Raw genomic sequence first — 17297 nt, 5'->3', positions numbered from 1 at the left:
AAAAAGAATATGAGAGACTAATAAAGGGATGTAGAAAATGATTACTTGAAGTTATTGTTGTTAAAGATGGTTCTACAAGGTACTGAATCACGGGATGTACTTAGTTTTTTACTCACTGTTTCTGCATTTTGCTCCATTTTTTGTTAAATAAATAATGACACGGTAAAATGAACGGGATTTTGAACTACATAACTGAAATTGAATTGATCTGAATTTAACTGAACAAATTGTGAAGAATTAGCCAATAATATTTAACATTGAGTGTTTATTTTAAGAAAGTCATATTTAACTGGGTTTTATTTTTCAGGAAATTGGAGCGTATGCTGTAGTTACTTCAATGTTGACCTAATATGTTATTTTTTTAGTTTTTGTTGTCGTGTATTACAATTGTGTGTATTCCTATTCATCAAAAATCCCACGCAATAGGTGTTTGGACAAACCTTAAGCTTCTGAGAAGCAGCCAATCAAAAGAAAGCTGGCTTAAAAGAGGGATGGCCTTCAAGGGAAGCTCATCGAGTATGTGTGTTGAGTCCTTGGTGGGCCTCAAGGCTATCTGCTGCCTAATAGCTCCTGTTTTTGTACTGACAGATGTAAATGAGTGCTGGCGCTATTCTGGCAGGCTCTGCGCCCAGAAGTGTGAAAACACCCCAGGCTCCTACCGCTGCTCATGCACAGCTGGCTTCTCCCTCGCATTCGACGGCAAGAACTGCGAAGGTAAGCTAGACAGTTTGTTCCTCTGACATATTGAAAATTTAAATGCCACCTTGTTTAGACAGACCGTCTTATTTTTCATGAAGAACTTAAATCACAGAGGCGAGCCTCCGGGCACAACATCAGCATCAAAAGGCAAAAGCAGTCTTTGCACAGACTTTGGAGATTAAGTATATTGATGAGAAACTGTTTATGTCTCCTTTGTAAGTCACTGTTATCAATAAAGACTATTTTCCGTTGGCATTTAATTTAGTCTCCATCTCTGGGATAAGAGTAATAATAATAGTTTCCTGGTTCAGGTGCTGTCAGTCGTCAGCATGCTGGAGCTGTGACTGTGCTTCAGAGAGCAAAGCCGGTCATGATTCACGTTATGTCCAGCTTGTCACAGACGTGACTGAAGGAACTTAATCCAGATGTAAATGTTTCTGTTCCAAAGGTGAAGCTTAGCGTTCATCGAGGTTTATAGATAAACACTTGCCTGAAGGATATCATTGGGTTTTGATTATCGCTTTTAAGATCGATTTTTTTCAAGTTACTTGTCTTGAACAAAGTGTCTTGGATAAATGACTAGAGCAGCAAAGGTGTTTGGGGAGGCAGCAACATTACAACATATACATACAAATATTTGTTTTTTCTATCTAACTCCTAACATACAGCTTGCATAAATATTTACACATTTATGTCTAATTTTATGATTGTATTTTTTTGTTTCTGTGCTCAGATACAAATGAGTGTGACCAAAACCCTTGTAGCCAGGAGTGTGCCAACATCTATGGCTCATATCAATGCTATTGTCGCCCAGGCTACTACCTGAAAGATGATGGGCACACCTGTGAAGGTATTTTCTTCCAAGGTTGCCAGTGTGGTAGAAACACTTCAGAGAGATCGATGGAGACCTCAGTCCAGCATACTGCTCTATTCCTACAGTTTATATAATTTACAGTCAACACATTTAGACACATCTAATTAGATACATGTGTGAAATTTAACAAATAGTTACCCACAAACACTTGTGATTTACTCAGTCAGAGAGTTGTGAACCTCAGCTGCATTTACTGAAGTGTTTCTATTATCCAAAACCATACACAGACTGCACTTACATATATAATACGCTATAGCTGCATTATAGTGGTTTACGCAGTTGCTGGTTCAACTCCTGCTGAAGACACACATCCTTTTTGGGGTTGTGTCAGGAAAGCCAACAACAGAAAAACATGCTTCAAATGATGAATACATAGAACACCTTTAAAATTAGACTGTCGTTCTCTTGCTGTTAGTTTCACAGTAGAGAAATCGGATGAGTGATGTATGAAATCAGACAGGACAATCAATACCAAAATAACCTACCCCAGGAATGGTTTTCTATAAAACAGAGGTAAATGTGTTGGTATAAATTTCCCATAAAAGGGGCTGATGTTCCAGCTGCAGAGAACTTCTCCTGATGCCATGTAGTTGATGTTCCACATAAGATACACACACAATGCTCGAGATAAAGCTGAAAAGCCCGACTGCTTTTGAACCTTTCTTTCCTCACAGTTTAATCACAGTGACGAGATGTGCATGTGTGTGTTTTACACAGATATTGACGAGTGCTCCCAGAGCATCGGGAACCTCTGTGCCTTCCAGTGTGTTAACACTGCAGGCAGCTATCAGTGTGCCTGTCCACCTCATGGATATGTCATGGCTGCCAACGGACGCACCTGCAAAGGTGAGGCTGATATATACAGTAATCGTCTTCTTGGACCTGATGCAGGTTACATTTTTGTACTGTTTGACTGGAGCATTGAAAACCTTTCTGTCAGTGCTGTTATATGCATGTAGTAACTATTACATTAATAGATAGACTTTAAAAAAAAGTCAAAGAAATCTTGTTAAAAATGCAGTGGGTACACTTAGTGTGACAGGCTGTTAAAGAATAGATTGAGCAAATTGCAGCATCCATCCATCCATTCTCTTCTACTTACCCACAGTGCGAGAGCTAGGGTACACCCTGGACAGGTCACCTGTCTGTCGCAGGGCTAACACATAGAAATTGCCAACCATTCACACTCACATTCACACCTATGAGTTTCCAATCAACCTAAGTAACCCCACTAACTGCATGTCTTTGGACTGTGGGAGGGAGCTGGAGTACCTGAAGAGAACCCACGCAAACACGGGGAGAACATGCAAGCTCCAGAAAAGCCCGGCTAGTTGGTGAAATCAAACTCTTCTCAGTGCTAACCACCGCGCCACCGTGCTGCCCTACGCAAACAGCAGCACACTAAATCTGAATCTGGGAGAGAACATTTACTGCTCTACCTATGCATACCTATGGGTTTAATGAGTTTCTCCCTTTTCTACCCAATTTTCACTTAACTTATTAATCCTTAAATTCAAACTGCACTACTGTATAACTTTTGCTCATATTGTATAGCCCTTATTAACTGATATTGTTTGAGAAGTGTAACAGTGGTTCAATTTGGTGCTAGACATTTATGGAAATTTCCTTTCTTGCCAAGTTAATGGATTTTTTGTTACTCTTGTGGAATTTTGACAGCAAACCTAACTCAAAGTTTTCCCACTTTATGATTACATACACAGTGCCAAGGGGATGCAAATACAGGGATGCCTGTATCTGCATCCCAATCATCATCAATGATAGATGACAACAATGTTTTATGTCATAAACATGTTTAGTCTCTGCTTAGATCAGATGCATTTCTCACTGCATTGTTTTGATTGTGTAGAACAACCAAATCTATTCTATGATTGGTTTTAGTCATTGTAGTCTAAACACCGTATGCTCAACATCACCGTGCTGCAACTGGCTGAAGTTGACTGAGGTTGGGCTGTTGATGCAGATTTGCAACTGTGATCATTTTTAGTGGTAATGGGACTGGACAGGGTGCTCCAGCCTGCACTGGTACCAACACCCAGCCATGCGGCTGTTCCAGTAGGACACCCACACAGTTTCAGAGTAGTGCAGGTCATTCTGAATAATGAGTGTATCCAGACACGTTGCATTTAGTCTGTGTCTGTCTCCTATTCTTGGAGTTGATCATCAGAGGTAACCACAACCACTGACCACTGCACAACACATTCAGATTGGGTCACAAAAGCCTATCATATCAAAATGATGATATTTATTAGATTTATTGTTGGCTCTTTTTCCAGATATTGATGAGTGCACAACTGGCACCCACAACTGCTCCACTGGGCAGACCTGCTACAACCTTCAGGGAGGCTTCAGGTGTCTCTCCTTTGATTGCCCTCAACACTACAAGAAAGTGTCAAACACGTGAGTCAGATTTATATTTTCTCCCCTGCTAAAGTTTTACGCTTTTGGCTCAGAGTCAGGTTTTTACTACATCAAAGTATGCCGAGGTTAAGGCTCATTAGAACATCAGGGTATTATAAGTTTCCATATTTGAGTTGTCTTTGTAAACAGGTCCAATAAAATTTGTTTTTGCAGTCTCCGGCTGCATTGGCCTATATCTGTGTATACGGTTTCTGTCCAGATCCTCTCAGGCTGTGAAACATTATACGTCGATGTGCGTACAGCGCAGTGTTCTGCACAGAAGGGCCTTGTTAGCTGTGAGCTTGTTTAACTGAACATGATTCACATCCGCTGTGTGAAGAAGTCAGATGGCTTTGATCAGCTCGGTGCTTCCCAGAGCCGTCTCTGCAGCTCTCCCTGCTCTACGCTCCACTGAACAGCAACACCACACACACACACTCACACACACACACTCTCACACACACACACACACACACACACACACACACACACACACACACTCCCCTGTCGGCCCACAAGAGACGTCTTATCAGTGTTACCTAGAGACACCTTATTACCCTCAGTGTGACATCTCTTGGCTCCCCATGGAGAGACATCTTTCATTCATGAGCAGACTTGGCAGTCACGGACAGACAGCTAAGATTAAAATGTGTCTTGGTCTTCCCGTATTAGGTTCCTAGGCACTCTTGTCTTGATGTGAGTTGTGCAAATATTACGGTGCACTACAACGATAACTCCAGGCTGTAAATTCTGATGTGTGATGGATAAACAGTCACGGAGCTTCAGATTGCACTGTGGGAAAGACCCACAAAGGCTTCTGATTTCCACTGGCATCCACAGTCTTCATCTATGTTATTATGGAATCCTTGCAGCAGGGGGCAGTGATGTGAAAGAGCAGTGCTGCTACATGCTACCTCTTTTCAATAGCACTCCAGTAGCAATGGAAAAATCACATGTGCTTTAAGAAGCAAATGATTTTGCATCACGCTGCAGCTTGGTTCAAAATGTTCAGGGAGTGTAGAGAAGGGAAAGGCACTGCAACAAATGCAGAAGAAGAAAAATGCTGCATAAACACAACGGATGTTGAAAAATAGACAAGGAAAGAAGACGAAAATGCTGCAAAAGCTTTCACAAAACACCCCACACAACAGAAGTGTTTTTGAGGTGATGGAACAGCTGCAGATGTGGCAAGCTGACAGTGAACAGCTCATAGCAAACATATATCTACAGTAATATATGAATCATGTAGTTAAAGCACAGTGGGATCCCTCATATGGCTTGTGTCACTTTCCAAGGTGGTCTGTCACGTCCCCAAAAACATGGCAGTTGTCTTCTGTGACATTTCTTTTTTTTCTACTTCCATTGTTTTATTCAAATTTTGCTGTGTTTTATGTGCTTTTATAGTATTTTCATATTTGCTGGTTATTTCTTACATTGATTTTCACCTCTATGGGCCCCCACAGTCTTGAAAGCCCAGAGGCTGCTGTAGCTTACTGACATGGTCTGTGATGATTAACAAGAAACCATCAGTAGAAACGGCATCTCTTCCCTACCCGTCTTATATCCCTTTTCCACCCTTGCACAGATGATGCGTTATCTAGAATTGGTTCTATATGATCACTTCTATTTATTTGATGCCAGTTCACAAAAGTAATGTCAAGACATTTTGTGTGTTGAGTGTTCAGTGAGCAGCACAGTGTCCAAACAATGTTTTGCTTACGTCTTCTCACCATCTTCCCTGGCTCATTTTCAGACGCTGTGAGCGGATCAACTGTCCCGCCAGTTCCTTAGACTGTAAGAACTCTCCCTTGTGGATCACTTACTACCAGCTCACGTATGAGACCAACATCATCATTCCAGCTCAGATCTTCCGAATTGGCCCTAACCCGGCCTACTCTGGAGATCATATTGTCATTAGCATCAGAAAGGGGAATGAAGAGGGATACTTCAGCACACGCAAGCTGAACAGCTTCACAGGTGCCGTCTACCTGCAGAGAAAGGTCCGCGAGCCCAAAGACTTCCTGATAGACGTGGAAATGAAGCTGCTGAGGCAAGGGACGTTCACTTCATTCTTGGCCAAGATTCACGTCTTCATAACACCCAGCACTATGTAATACCAAAGAGACAGACAGAGACTAGACATTTCATATGGTGCTAAACATTTTTGGCGTTTAGATTTTTGTAATGCCTCTAAAGGTTAAAGCATGATTTAGGAATCTTGTAGAATATTGCCAAAGATTGAATTATTCCTATCATGGCAGGCTCTCTGCTATGTTTCCTTGAAAGTAATGTTTCCTGAAAAACCTTGTATTTCTACGTATGTATTTTTCAGCTTCACTCTAGCAAACATAATTTAGCTTTTATACACTCGCACTATTAGTGTCTGTTCAACTGTGTGTATAGACGTTGGCTGGTCTCGGTTATTGGTTTATTCCCTCATTACCCTTTTGGTGATGTTTTGCACCTTTGGCTGGCTTTAAGATACAACTGTAAGATTGTGTTGTTTTTTCCTCTCACTTCACTGATATGTCAGCACAGGAGCTGAGAGATTTTCACATTACAGAGAGGGAGATGCTACAACGGCCTGAAAAGCTGTCATCCAGGAGAATGCGGCACACTCAAGCACCAGGATGGTGATGTGGCTGTGGTGACATCACACGATGCACAGTGGCCACTTTTCCATAGATAAGGTCCAAAACTGACAAAATGAATATATGAGAACAAATGGTCTCAGAAGTCTAGGAAGCAGTATAAATCGTTCAATTTCAATCTTTATTTGTGTAGTTTAAAAAATAATCTTTCAATAGTTTTAGATAAAAAAAAATCAAATAAAGGATATTTATTTTGGTATCGTATGCTTATTTCACTTGGTATTTTATGTGATTTGGCATATTTCACATGTAAATGATAAATGTTAGTGACATATCCACAGAGCTGGGCAACACAAAGGGGAAATGGAGCGTTTCTCCAATTTTAAAAAAAGAAAGAAAAACATTTTTCTCCCATCTCATAAAATATACTAAAAGCAAAACTACGTAAATTAATGTAATCGGGGGGGGGGGTTCATTATTATTTTGCCGGTTTTGGACCTAATTTTTGATTTGGTCAAGCGTTTGGTGTATATTATTTATGAATATGTGATCTGATCAAATGAGTTCAAAACACACAAAAAAGTAGTGATGATGTCATTCTAGCACTGACAGTATTATTATAGGGGAGGTTACATTTTATTGTTTCATGTTATACTCTTTAGTTTGTAACCAGATGCATCTTTTTTATTTGACTGTGTAATTATCTCAGGGTAAAAGCCACATTCTCTTTTACACACTAGACAATTTCCTGTGTGGTGTGCAGGACTGACTCAGCCTGCTGCGTTAACTGCAGGCTGGCCTCACACAGCATGTACGTTTGTATCTGTAAACTGACTGATGATCAAACCGTTGTCAATAAAAGGTCACAGTGTCAGAGTGCGTTTGTCCACGTCAGTAACACCGTCACACGTTGGACCGCTGGTTCCTCAGTCAACAGTGAACCCACATCCCCATCTACTGGTGTCAGAAGGTCCCACTATTAATACACTTATAAAGTAATTTAGATATTATGAAGAAAAACAGCTGTGCCGCACACATTAGGCACTTCTTATCTGAAATGTTTTTATCACCTCTTCCGCTGCTCCACAAGGAACATCGTCGTCTGTGTTCCACCCTGTGGTATTCCCACCCGGAAAGTGTGCGCTCCAGCCTATTAATATATTCCAATAGACGACAGTTCAACTGGAAACTAGAGGGTGGGGTCACTGTAAAAATCAAACACCACAGTTTGGCTGATAGGAGGTTTTACTGAATAATAACACTGATATTTTAAGACTGCAGTTACTGGGTGTGAAATCACCCAACATAAAATGTCAGAAGAGCTTTTTACCGAATCCTAGAATAAATTATTCTAAAGGATGATGGCGATCTTTTTTTTAACATAATTCAATAAATAACAATAAAAACTAAACACAGTATATACATGTGTTGTATTTGCAGAAGGTACTGCAAATTCTACTCAAACATAAAAACCTGATCTCTGATCTCTGTGTTTGTTTGCTTGTGTTGAATTTTGTCGGTACTATGCAGTAAGAATTCATAGGCTGTGAAAACAAAATGAAGACGCCCAACATTTCCTCTGAATCCAACTCAAAGTGACTTTATTTTCTATGAAGTCTTTTTAGTCTGACTTACTCTAAAACAACAAAAGGAGCGTTTAGATTTTCTTGGTACTTGAAATACTCTCGATGTGTCTATTATGTTTCTGAGCTCAAGTTAACACGTTTCATAGCAAAGATTCACAGAAATAAAGAGTCACTTCGAATAGTGTATATCAATACAAGCACAGCAAACACAACAAACCAACTCTTCTTACCTGCTTCCTTTGACATATGCCGTCTTTGTTGCAGTAATGAAGACTGGAGCACCCAGCAGCCCACACAGACGTTTCTCTGTAGCTTCAACACAGTACAGGCTGAAAGCTTTATAAAATATTACGGTCTCGTCAATATTATAGCACATTTAGTGCATTTTATTGGTAACTGTATTACTACTCCTGCTATTCTGTTGGTCAGCACGTCCTCTGCTGTGCTCTCTCAGCTGTAAGTTTCTGTGGTTAATGCCTGCTTGTCTGTTATTCTTTTACAAATTTCAAAATGAATACACAAACAAAAATAATGTAGAAGCAGAATTTAGATTAAACCTCCCTGAATATACCCTCCCAAATGAAAGCCTTTAATAGGCCTACGAGCACAGTGAAGAATCAGTGCATCCCTGTGGTTTGTGCGACTAGATGATAGAAAGCTTGTTTAGGAAACTGCTCAGCCGGTAGAGCAGTGATACTGGTGTGCCATGGGTGGCCTCTTTCCTCTCTGCTGAAGCCCGAACACATCCGGCTATTGAGGCGTCGTCCCACACATGTGGGGGTGTGACTTCTGATTATCTGTCTCAACTTCAAAGGGTTATCAAGACAGCTAAAAATATGTGGCCAGGACCCACCTTCTTACTGCAACGTGAGAACAACCAGATCTCCACACATGAAGTTGCGTTTGTGCTGGATGAGTCAAACAAAGTACTTTCACCCATGAGGCTGTGGTTTGTGTGACGTGTGAAACCAAAGGAAAATATCATTTGTAATTGTAGTTTTTCATCACACTATGGTTTCAATTAGATAAACGTTATAGTTTCCATTAAAACAGACTTTCACAGTGTTAACTGTGCATTAAAAAGCCTTTATGACCTGTGGTTGTGGTAAATCTCTGGAGGCCACTTGCTATCTTTTTCCAGGAGCTGCAGAGCTGTGACATCACAAAAACAGCTTGGTCATTTCAGCGATGGTATATGGGCCTGACTGGTTATGATGCTGGAACATCAGGTCCTTCCAGTGGGATCAGACACAAAGCTGTTAGCAGCAGTTTCTATTTAACGGAGGTTCCCATTAAATCGAGGAAGTGAGCTGGAGATCAAACTTATTTCCAGTCATGGTTTGTAACACTAGCCAGTAGGTACTCACCGATCCTTAACGGAGGTAACTCAGCTATTTGGTCCCAGCTTTGATCTCGTCAAAGGGTTAGGAGCTAAATTTCTTCAAAGTGAGCCACAACACAGCAAAAAAGGCTGTTTGTTCAGTATTCAACTGTGTCTACTGGATTTATGTTTAGATGTGTTTGCTGCCTTTTCTGTGACTTCTCCATTCGGCTGCAGCTTTTAAATATTATTCTGTTACATTACTGTATAAAAAGATGAGGTTTCTGTATTTCCAGAAAGAACACTTCCTCTGCTTCATCCTCTTTACATCTCAATGAAAGATCAAAGTCAGTGAGCTGGCCTATCACTGGTCAGCTTCTGAAACACTCTCTGATGTGCTTTTATTCATCTTTTAATGATGTGCTGCTCTACAGGTGGTTTCAATAAAAGTGAACATTGATATTCCAATATAAAGTCCTCTTTATTGAAATTAGGCAAATAAACTTCTATATTTTCTATAAATATATAAAAAATATTTATTTAAAAATAAATCAAACAAAAAGTGGCAGAGCATCACTCTACACCTCTGGCTCCAACACTTCAGCCAGGTGGAGCTCCAGTGGTGTGGAGGATCTTTACTTGGCCCAGTTTAATACCACCTATATGAATATTGTTGCGGACCATGCAGTGTTTCGAGTGAGTGTATAATCTATATAAGTGTTTAATAGTAATTTTTATTTAATAAAATGTGCATCTTAACATGTTAATTAAAGCACAGATTGAAGCTGTCTCGTTGCTAATGCTTCCTCCTCTGTCTGTTTTTGTCCTGACCATTTATTAGTTTAAACTACAGTGTTTTTAATTTTTGTATGTGTACATTTGTGACATTTATTTTTGGTTATGTTTGCCACTTAACCTATAAATCCTATATTTCACTTTGTTAACCAAGTTTGATGTGCCGTTACGGTCTCTCCAAAATGTTAGAATGACATTTCTTTATATTTTCTTTCATGTGAATTTTGGTGCGCTCTGAAGCTTAGAAAACTGTGTAGTGAGCTGTAGGTGGACAACAGAGGGCAGCAGACTGCATCAATCTGTCAGCATGCAGCTGAAAGAATGTTTACTTGCACAATATGCTTGCGTAACTTGTCTGTGCATCAGCACATCAAATGCATACCTACATTTTCCATTCCAGCACATGTTAGCACAAACACATTCCCATTCTTCTCACAGGGGCTTCCTCAGTGCACAACCACGCCAGTGATTCCATTTAACTGCTGTGCTCAGACCTACTCCCAGTCATCATGTGAGCTATCAGTGGGCAGTTATCATGTGTGAAATCTTGAGTAAGCTTTTCCATAGATAGATGTGATGCATTTCTTCCAAAGCAGAGAACTCCATCTATGAACACCAGGCCAGGCTTCCTTGAGGGAACCAGTTAAAGGATGCCTTTGATTGGCTGATTATACACCATTTATCTTCTTTAGCTAATCATAGAGAAAATAATGTTCTCTTTATCACACTGTGCCAGTGTGTGTGAGGCCTGTGTGTGCCTCATAAAACCCACTGAGAAATCAATAAGATCCTCCTTTTGTTTACCACGTGCCCTACCTCGCCTGCATATCCACAATTAGTCACTTATCAGAGCCTTCTTGACTTTAATGTGTTTTGGAATATTTCTTGCGACAGGCTGCATCGCATTTGGTCGTAAATGCAATAATGAAGATATGCTGTTTCAAGGGTTAGAGTATTTTTCTTGGAAAGGCTCCTTATAGAAAATTCCACATCACTTTCATCACCACAATTGCTCCCATGGCTCTCCTTAATTGTATGGTAAATGTGGAAAGGTACACAAATTAGAAATAAAATTGGATGAAAAAAATAGCAGGAAAGATAAAATAAAACAAACACCAGTGTGCATGATGTGGAGCATTCAGCGGTGGTATTCAGTACTTTTTCTTTTTGTTTTTAAATACGCATTAAGTCTAAAGTAAAAAATGAACTGAAAAAGGAAAATTTAACTAAGACTGAGTGACTCTCAACAGAAACTGACACATTTTTGGATCAACTGATACTGAAGAGAAGCATTATATTGAGAAGCATTGTTGACGTTCTTTAAAATTTACCTCTGGTCATACTGTCAATTTCATGCTGCCACATAAATAACAGGTCTATACGATAAGATAAGATAAACCTTTATTAGGCATAATTTTTTTGGTCACGGCAGAAAGTGCAAGTTAAGAGCAGTAAAATTAAGAAAAACACAATAGAAAAGGATAAGATAAAGTAGAATAACATACTGTACAAAATAGAATAAAATGCTTCGTCATAGTAGGAAATATTGCACTTGGTACTAAGCAGAAGGCCAAATTAGGAAGTTCTAGATGTTTAAATGAGATGAGACCAAGTTCTTGATAAATCCTTTACTAAGAGCACTAAAGGACTACAACCCCTTTGCTAATTTCTACAAGTAGCTCCTTCCACCCAATTGTTAAACACGATTACAGCAAATGTCCTCAACGCAATACACTGCAGTTTTTAATATAACAGCAGGAAAAGAGAACATCAGGTGGATGTTGGGGCGAATCTGTGGGTCAGGAAAACTCTGCATTGTTTTCCATTAAACACGCCCTCGGCATATCGCATATAAGAACTTGATAGTTTCCATATTTACTGACAATTTAATGGCAATAAATTTATAATTTTTTAATATATTCAGTCAAAAACATTACCCCGTGTGTATTAAGTCTCCATCAGAAAGCAGTTTTTTGGTCCTCATTGAATTACCCATAATGTTGTGTTGATCTGAAATCACCGACTTTTTGTGGTGGAGGGGTTTGTACAGGGTTTGTGCACCCACACAATCCCAGCAGCTATGTTGAACCTATGATGGAACCGGAACCGGTGAAGGAAAGCACCTAGTTTAGAGGTTGGTTGGGCACAGCCTGAAAGCAATATATGGTCCCAGTCTCCAGTAAGCACCCCACTCAGAGGGTCCATAACAATTCAGTGCTTTGTTGATTGAACAGGAGTCAAGGTTGGAGATCCAGACAGTCCGATCTCCTGCTGACGAATACAGGAGTATGGAATACGGAACGTCGCTTTTCTGTTGGGAGAAAGGCCTAAGCTAATGCATGACTTCAGTATGACCTGGAGGGGTGTGACTGGCACTAACATCCTGCCCAATCTAAACTTGAGCACTGTTTTCTCATTGGACTGTGCTATCCAGTTTTTTTCCATAACAAACCCCATGTTTGAACATGACTATCCACATCTGCCCTTAGTACCAGAATGCCCCAGGTTACAGTTCATAAGCTGGAGGGGAAATAGTGTATCACTAATTTAGGAAATGTTCATTTAGCCTAGAAAAGGATCCATTGCATATTCTTCCTGTAGCCAGTATCATTGGAAGGTGTAGCATAAATTCTCACTGCTATGCAGATGATTCCCAGCTCTATCTTTCAATAAAGCAAGATGACACACACAGGAATGTCTTAAAGACATAATGACATGATAATGTCACAAGTTCGGTGTGTTTGTTTACAGCAGGGGTCGGCAACCTTTCTGATGACGAGTCCCATCTAAAATTTCCACAGAAGTCAGTGTGCCATATGATTGCATTAGCAATAAATTTAATAACGCTCTATATGAACAGTTACACATAGAAGAACTTTATAGAATTATATTTGTCTGCAGATGTTGGCAGCTATCAGCGAATAGTTTTCAGCTATTTTGAAACAAAAAAAAGACACTTTTTATCCATAACAGCAAATGGACTGTACAACAGAAAATACAAATGCCATTTATGGTCTCCTCACAACAATGATAAGAAAAATAAACTGGGCCAATATGGCATGTTTGTTAATACAGAGATACACATGTTAATGTGATCTCTGGTCTCCCACTCAGAGACTCAGGTCTCCGAGTGTCCAGCATTCAGAGGCTACCTGAGGACTCATGTGAGAGAAAATCTGCTCACACAGACATGTAGAGCCAAATACTGTCAATAAGGCCTCTGCAATGTTCTGAAGACAGTTAAACTTGTCAGGTAGTGATGTCCAGCAGGTGAAAATGCAGCTCCATGAACACGCACAGCTGTGGATTCCAGCTGCTTCGATGTTGCATTAACTGGCATTAACTCAGCCAGTTCATGCGAGACAAATCTAGCTGCTCATTAAAGCTTTCTGGTTTGATCAGAAAAGAAAACATTGGTCCAAACACCTGAAAGTCCCAAAAACACATTGTGAATTCTGTCTCGGGTCTACAGATGTATCCGTGTATTTCCGCGGTGCTGATGCTGCGCTGAGCCGACAGCTCCTGAAGCTTTTGAAGTGTTGGAATGTGGAAAGCTAACAACGTCCCTCTCACCGGTAGGCAAAGTTATTTTTAGCCAATTACATGTTTAATCTGGTAGTTGGGGCTGTTAGCTGAGATACCGTCATTAAGAATTGGCACAACTATGCGAGCTGATTTGCGATGTGCACCGCTGGTCCATTTATTTTTTAACGCACCTCCTCAGATTAACTCACTGCGTGTCGTGCCCAGGGCTGGACTGGGACGAAAAAAATCGGCCCAGGCATTTTGACTAGAGACCGGCCCACCAGGTATTAAAGCCATAAAGCCTTTGAATGAAAACAAACGCTGTGGTGACAGTGATGTACAGTCTTGTTGGTATATGTATGATTTCTATACATTTTACATCAGAGAAAAACTTTGGTTGTAAGATTCAGATAATTATTTAATAACAGCGAGACATTTTAAATGAGAATAAGAAAGTATTTCTTTGTGCCCCCCTCTCCCTGTTAATGCCCTACCTGGCCCCCCTGGCAACACTTTGCTAGACCCGCCCCTGCACAGTTACCAGCTGTCAGCTACATAAAAAAGGATCCTGGTGTTATTTGTCTCTCAGAAACAGTTCATAACTTCCCTTCAACTCATTCATGTCACCTTAAAGGTAAACCTGTTTCTCCATCACTGTTCAGCTCTGATGATTCAGTAAGGACATCTCCTGGTCTCATCTTCATGTTTCCCTCTCACCACATATCCAAACCGACATCATGACCAGCAGCTTTACAGCTGTGGCTCCAGCAAACATCAGCTGATACTAGAAATTAATATTAAATAAATTCTAACAACAGCTGATCAAGCTTAAACGTGCTGCTGTTGTCTAGCGCGACATCCGCTGGTTTCCTCTTTCTGGCGCAAAGTGGGCGATAAACAAACAAGAGAGGAAAGCCGATCAGCTGATCATTGATCAGTTTTATGATTAAATAGCAACAGGAGAAAGAGGGGAGAGAATGAGAGAAGAAGAGGCAGCTGTGCAGCGTAAAGACACAGAATAACTCCACCTTTGTGTCTTTTTCCATCCTAGCTAAAGTCCGGGACAAACTGTGTTCCTTTTCAGCTCAATACGAAACGCATAATATTTTCTCTGAATGCGGGACGATTCTGTCTTTTTACGGGACGGTTGGCAACTCTACTAACTTGTGAATAAAATAAAGTTCATGTTAGCTAGTAGCAGTACGAGTTATTGTAACTGACTGTAAAAAGTCAGCACAACGAAAATAAACTCCACCTAAACTTGGTTTATATCTGACCCAGACAGACTGCAGGTCATAACTTCTTACCTGAAGTTCAGTTCACCTGACACTCGGACCGGCGGCCGCCTCGGGTCTCTCCTCTCCTGCCTCCCTTTTCTCTCATCCACCCGCTGGCCTCCACCACTTGCTAATGTTACTGAATCTGTGGAAGCTACACCACAGCCACCACCAAACAACTGAGTTATTTTTATACACCGGCCAGCATCTGGCCAATCCACCACCTTTCATTGTTTATACCGTTACAAAAAAATAAATAAAAAATCATCGGCCCACCGAGCAAATGCCGGTATGCCCGATGGCCAGTCCAGCTATGGTCGTGCCATCAGTTAAACCTTCGCGTGCAAGCTGTGGCACGTGTGCCTAGGGTTGCCGACCCCTGGTTTACAGTGATCACTAAGAGGGAATGGGGCTCCAGGGGTCCAATGGAACAAATATCCAACTCTCTTCATCTTAAAACACTCAAGCAGACTCACCACAATCCAGGAAGGGAATCCCGGGAAGGTCTTGTATAAAGGGAAATTCCAGAGATTAATAACAACTGTGATTCAGTGCAGTTAGGTCTATTAACACATAGTGAGTGAGAAAGGTGACTGAAGAAGAAACACTCAGTGCATCATGGGAATCTCCCAGCAGCCTACACCTACTGCAGCATAAATAAGGGAGGATTCAGGGTCACAGGATCCAGCCCTAACTATATGCTTTAGCAAAAAAGGGAAGGGAGGCCATCTTTAGCTCCAAAGAGGAAGGAAATCACAAAAAATGTTCAATGGAAATATTCTTTTCCCCTCTGTTCTCTGGAGGATATAGTAAAGTTGCTTTTCCACACATTACAGATTTTCTACTTTCCTTCTGCACATATGTAGGTTTCCATGTACCTTCATTTAAATAACCGAGAAATAAAGTACTGTATGTTTCAGTGAAAAGTCTTTCCTAAACAAGGAAATTACTTTCTGAAAATTCCACAGCTTTTAAAAAACAGTATGGTAGTGTTTGGTTTTTTTTGTTTGTTTGTTTTTTTCATTGTTTTTCATACATTCCACTTTGCGGGGTTTTTTTTTAATCAATTTCTATAAATTGGGGCGATCGTGGCTCAAGAGTTGGGAGTTTGACTTGTAATCAGAAGGTTGTCTCGGTCGTTGTGTCCTTGGGCAAGACACTTCACCCGTTGCCTACCGGTGGTGGTCAGAGGCCAGTGTCCAGCAGCCTCGCCTCTGTCGGTGCGCCCCAGGGTGGCTGTGGCTACAATGTAGCTGGCTGCCCTCACCAGTGTGTGAATGGGTGGATGTGTAAAGCGCTTTGGGGTCCTTAGGGACTAGTAAAGCGCTATACAAATACAGGCCATTTATTATAAAGGGAGACATGAGATGCATTGAGTTTGTAGTGTACAGCAAGGCCTGGGACATTAGAGCATTCCCAGTACAAACACAAACTTGCTCTTAGTGGTGCCTGTTCAAAAGTTTGACATCATAGCATAAATGGAGGGAGCAGCAGTGATAACAATCAGCAACACTCAGCAAAACCTTTCCAACAAATGGTCATTATGTGCAAGCAGCCAATGAAATATTCCTGAATCACCCTTCAATATAAAATATTCTAACATATTTTCACTTAATGAACATTTTGTGCTGATAAGAGTTGAACAAGTCAAGCTCTTTATGTCAACTGATCAGCTAACATGTGAACCAACAGGAATGAATCAAAGTTCATTAAGTACATGGGTATGACTAGAGGAAGGGTAAGACTTTCCCCAACATACCAAGCACTGTCTTCCCCTACGGCACTGACAGTAGAAGGAGGGTAAACAGCTTGAAAGCTCACTTTATCATGTCTTAACATAGTTGTTTCTGGCCTGCAGGGAACGTGGCTGACATGTAACTCATCATTGTTTGGTTGAGTTTCTTTGAATAAGACCATCCATCCATCCATCCATTCGCTTCCGCTTATGCTTTTTTACAGGGTCGGGGGGGGGGGGGGGGACTGTCATAGGGCAAGAGGCGGGGTACACCCTGGACAGGTCGCCAGTCTGTTGCAGGGCTAACCCACAGAGACAGACAACCATTCGTGCTCACATTCACACCTATGGGCAATTTGGATTAATCAATTAACCTATCCCCACAAACTGCATGTATTTGGACAGTGGGAGGAAGCTGGAGTACCCGGAGGGAACCCAAGCAAACACGGGAAGAGCATGCAAACTCCACACAGAAA

General features: G+C 40.9%; 1 protein-coding gene across 2 annotated transcripts in view; it reads left to right on the top strand.

The window, feature by feature from the left end:
* The window catches only part of fbln2 (fibulin 2), a 72772-nt gene extending 65316 nt beyond the window's left edge, over positions 1-7456 (top strand). For both annotated transcript variants that reach the window (XM_040003173.1, XM_040003172.1), the window contains exons 13-17: positions 589-714; positions 1433-1549; positions 2291-2419; positions 3868-3991; positions 5745-7456. In XM_040003173.1, coding sequence (XP_039859107.1) covers positions 589-714; positions 1433-1549; positions 2291-2419; positions 3868-3991; positions 5745-6105 — 857 coding nt within the window. In that variant the 3' untranslated portion in view covers positions 6106-7456. The remainder of the gene's footprint in view (positions 1-588; positions 715-1432; positions 1550-2290; positions 2420-3867; positions 3992-5744) is intronic.
* The last annotated feature ends 9841 nt before the right edge of the window (positions 7457-17297 follow it).

The sequence above is a fragment of the Simochromis diagramma genome, unplaced genomic scaffold (assembly GCF_900408965.1).
Source record: "Simochromis diagramma unplaced genomic scaffold, fSimDia1.1 OVJJ01000646.1, whole genome shotgun sequence".
Classification (NCBI taxonomy): Eukaryota; Metazoa; Chordata; class Actinopteri; order Cichliformes; family Cichlidae; genus Simochromis; species Simochromis diagramma.
This window is presented reverse-complemented; position numbering and strand designations above follow the sequence as displayed.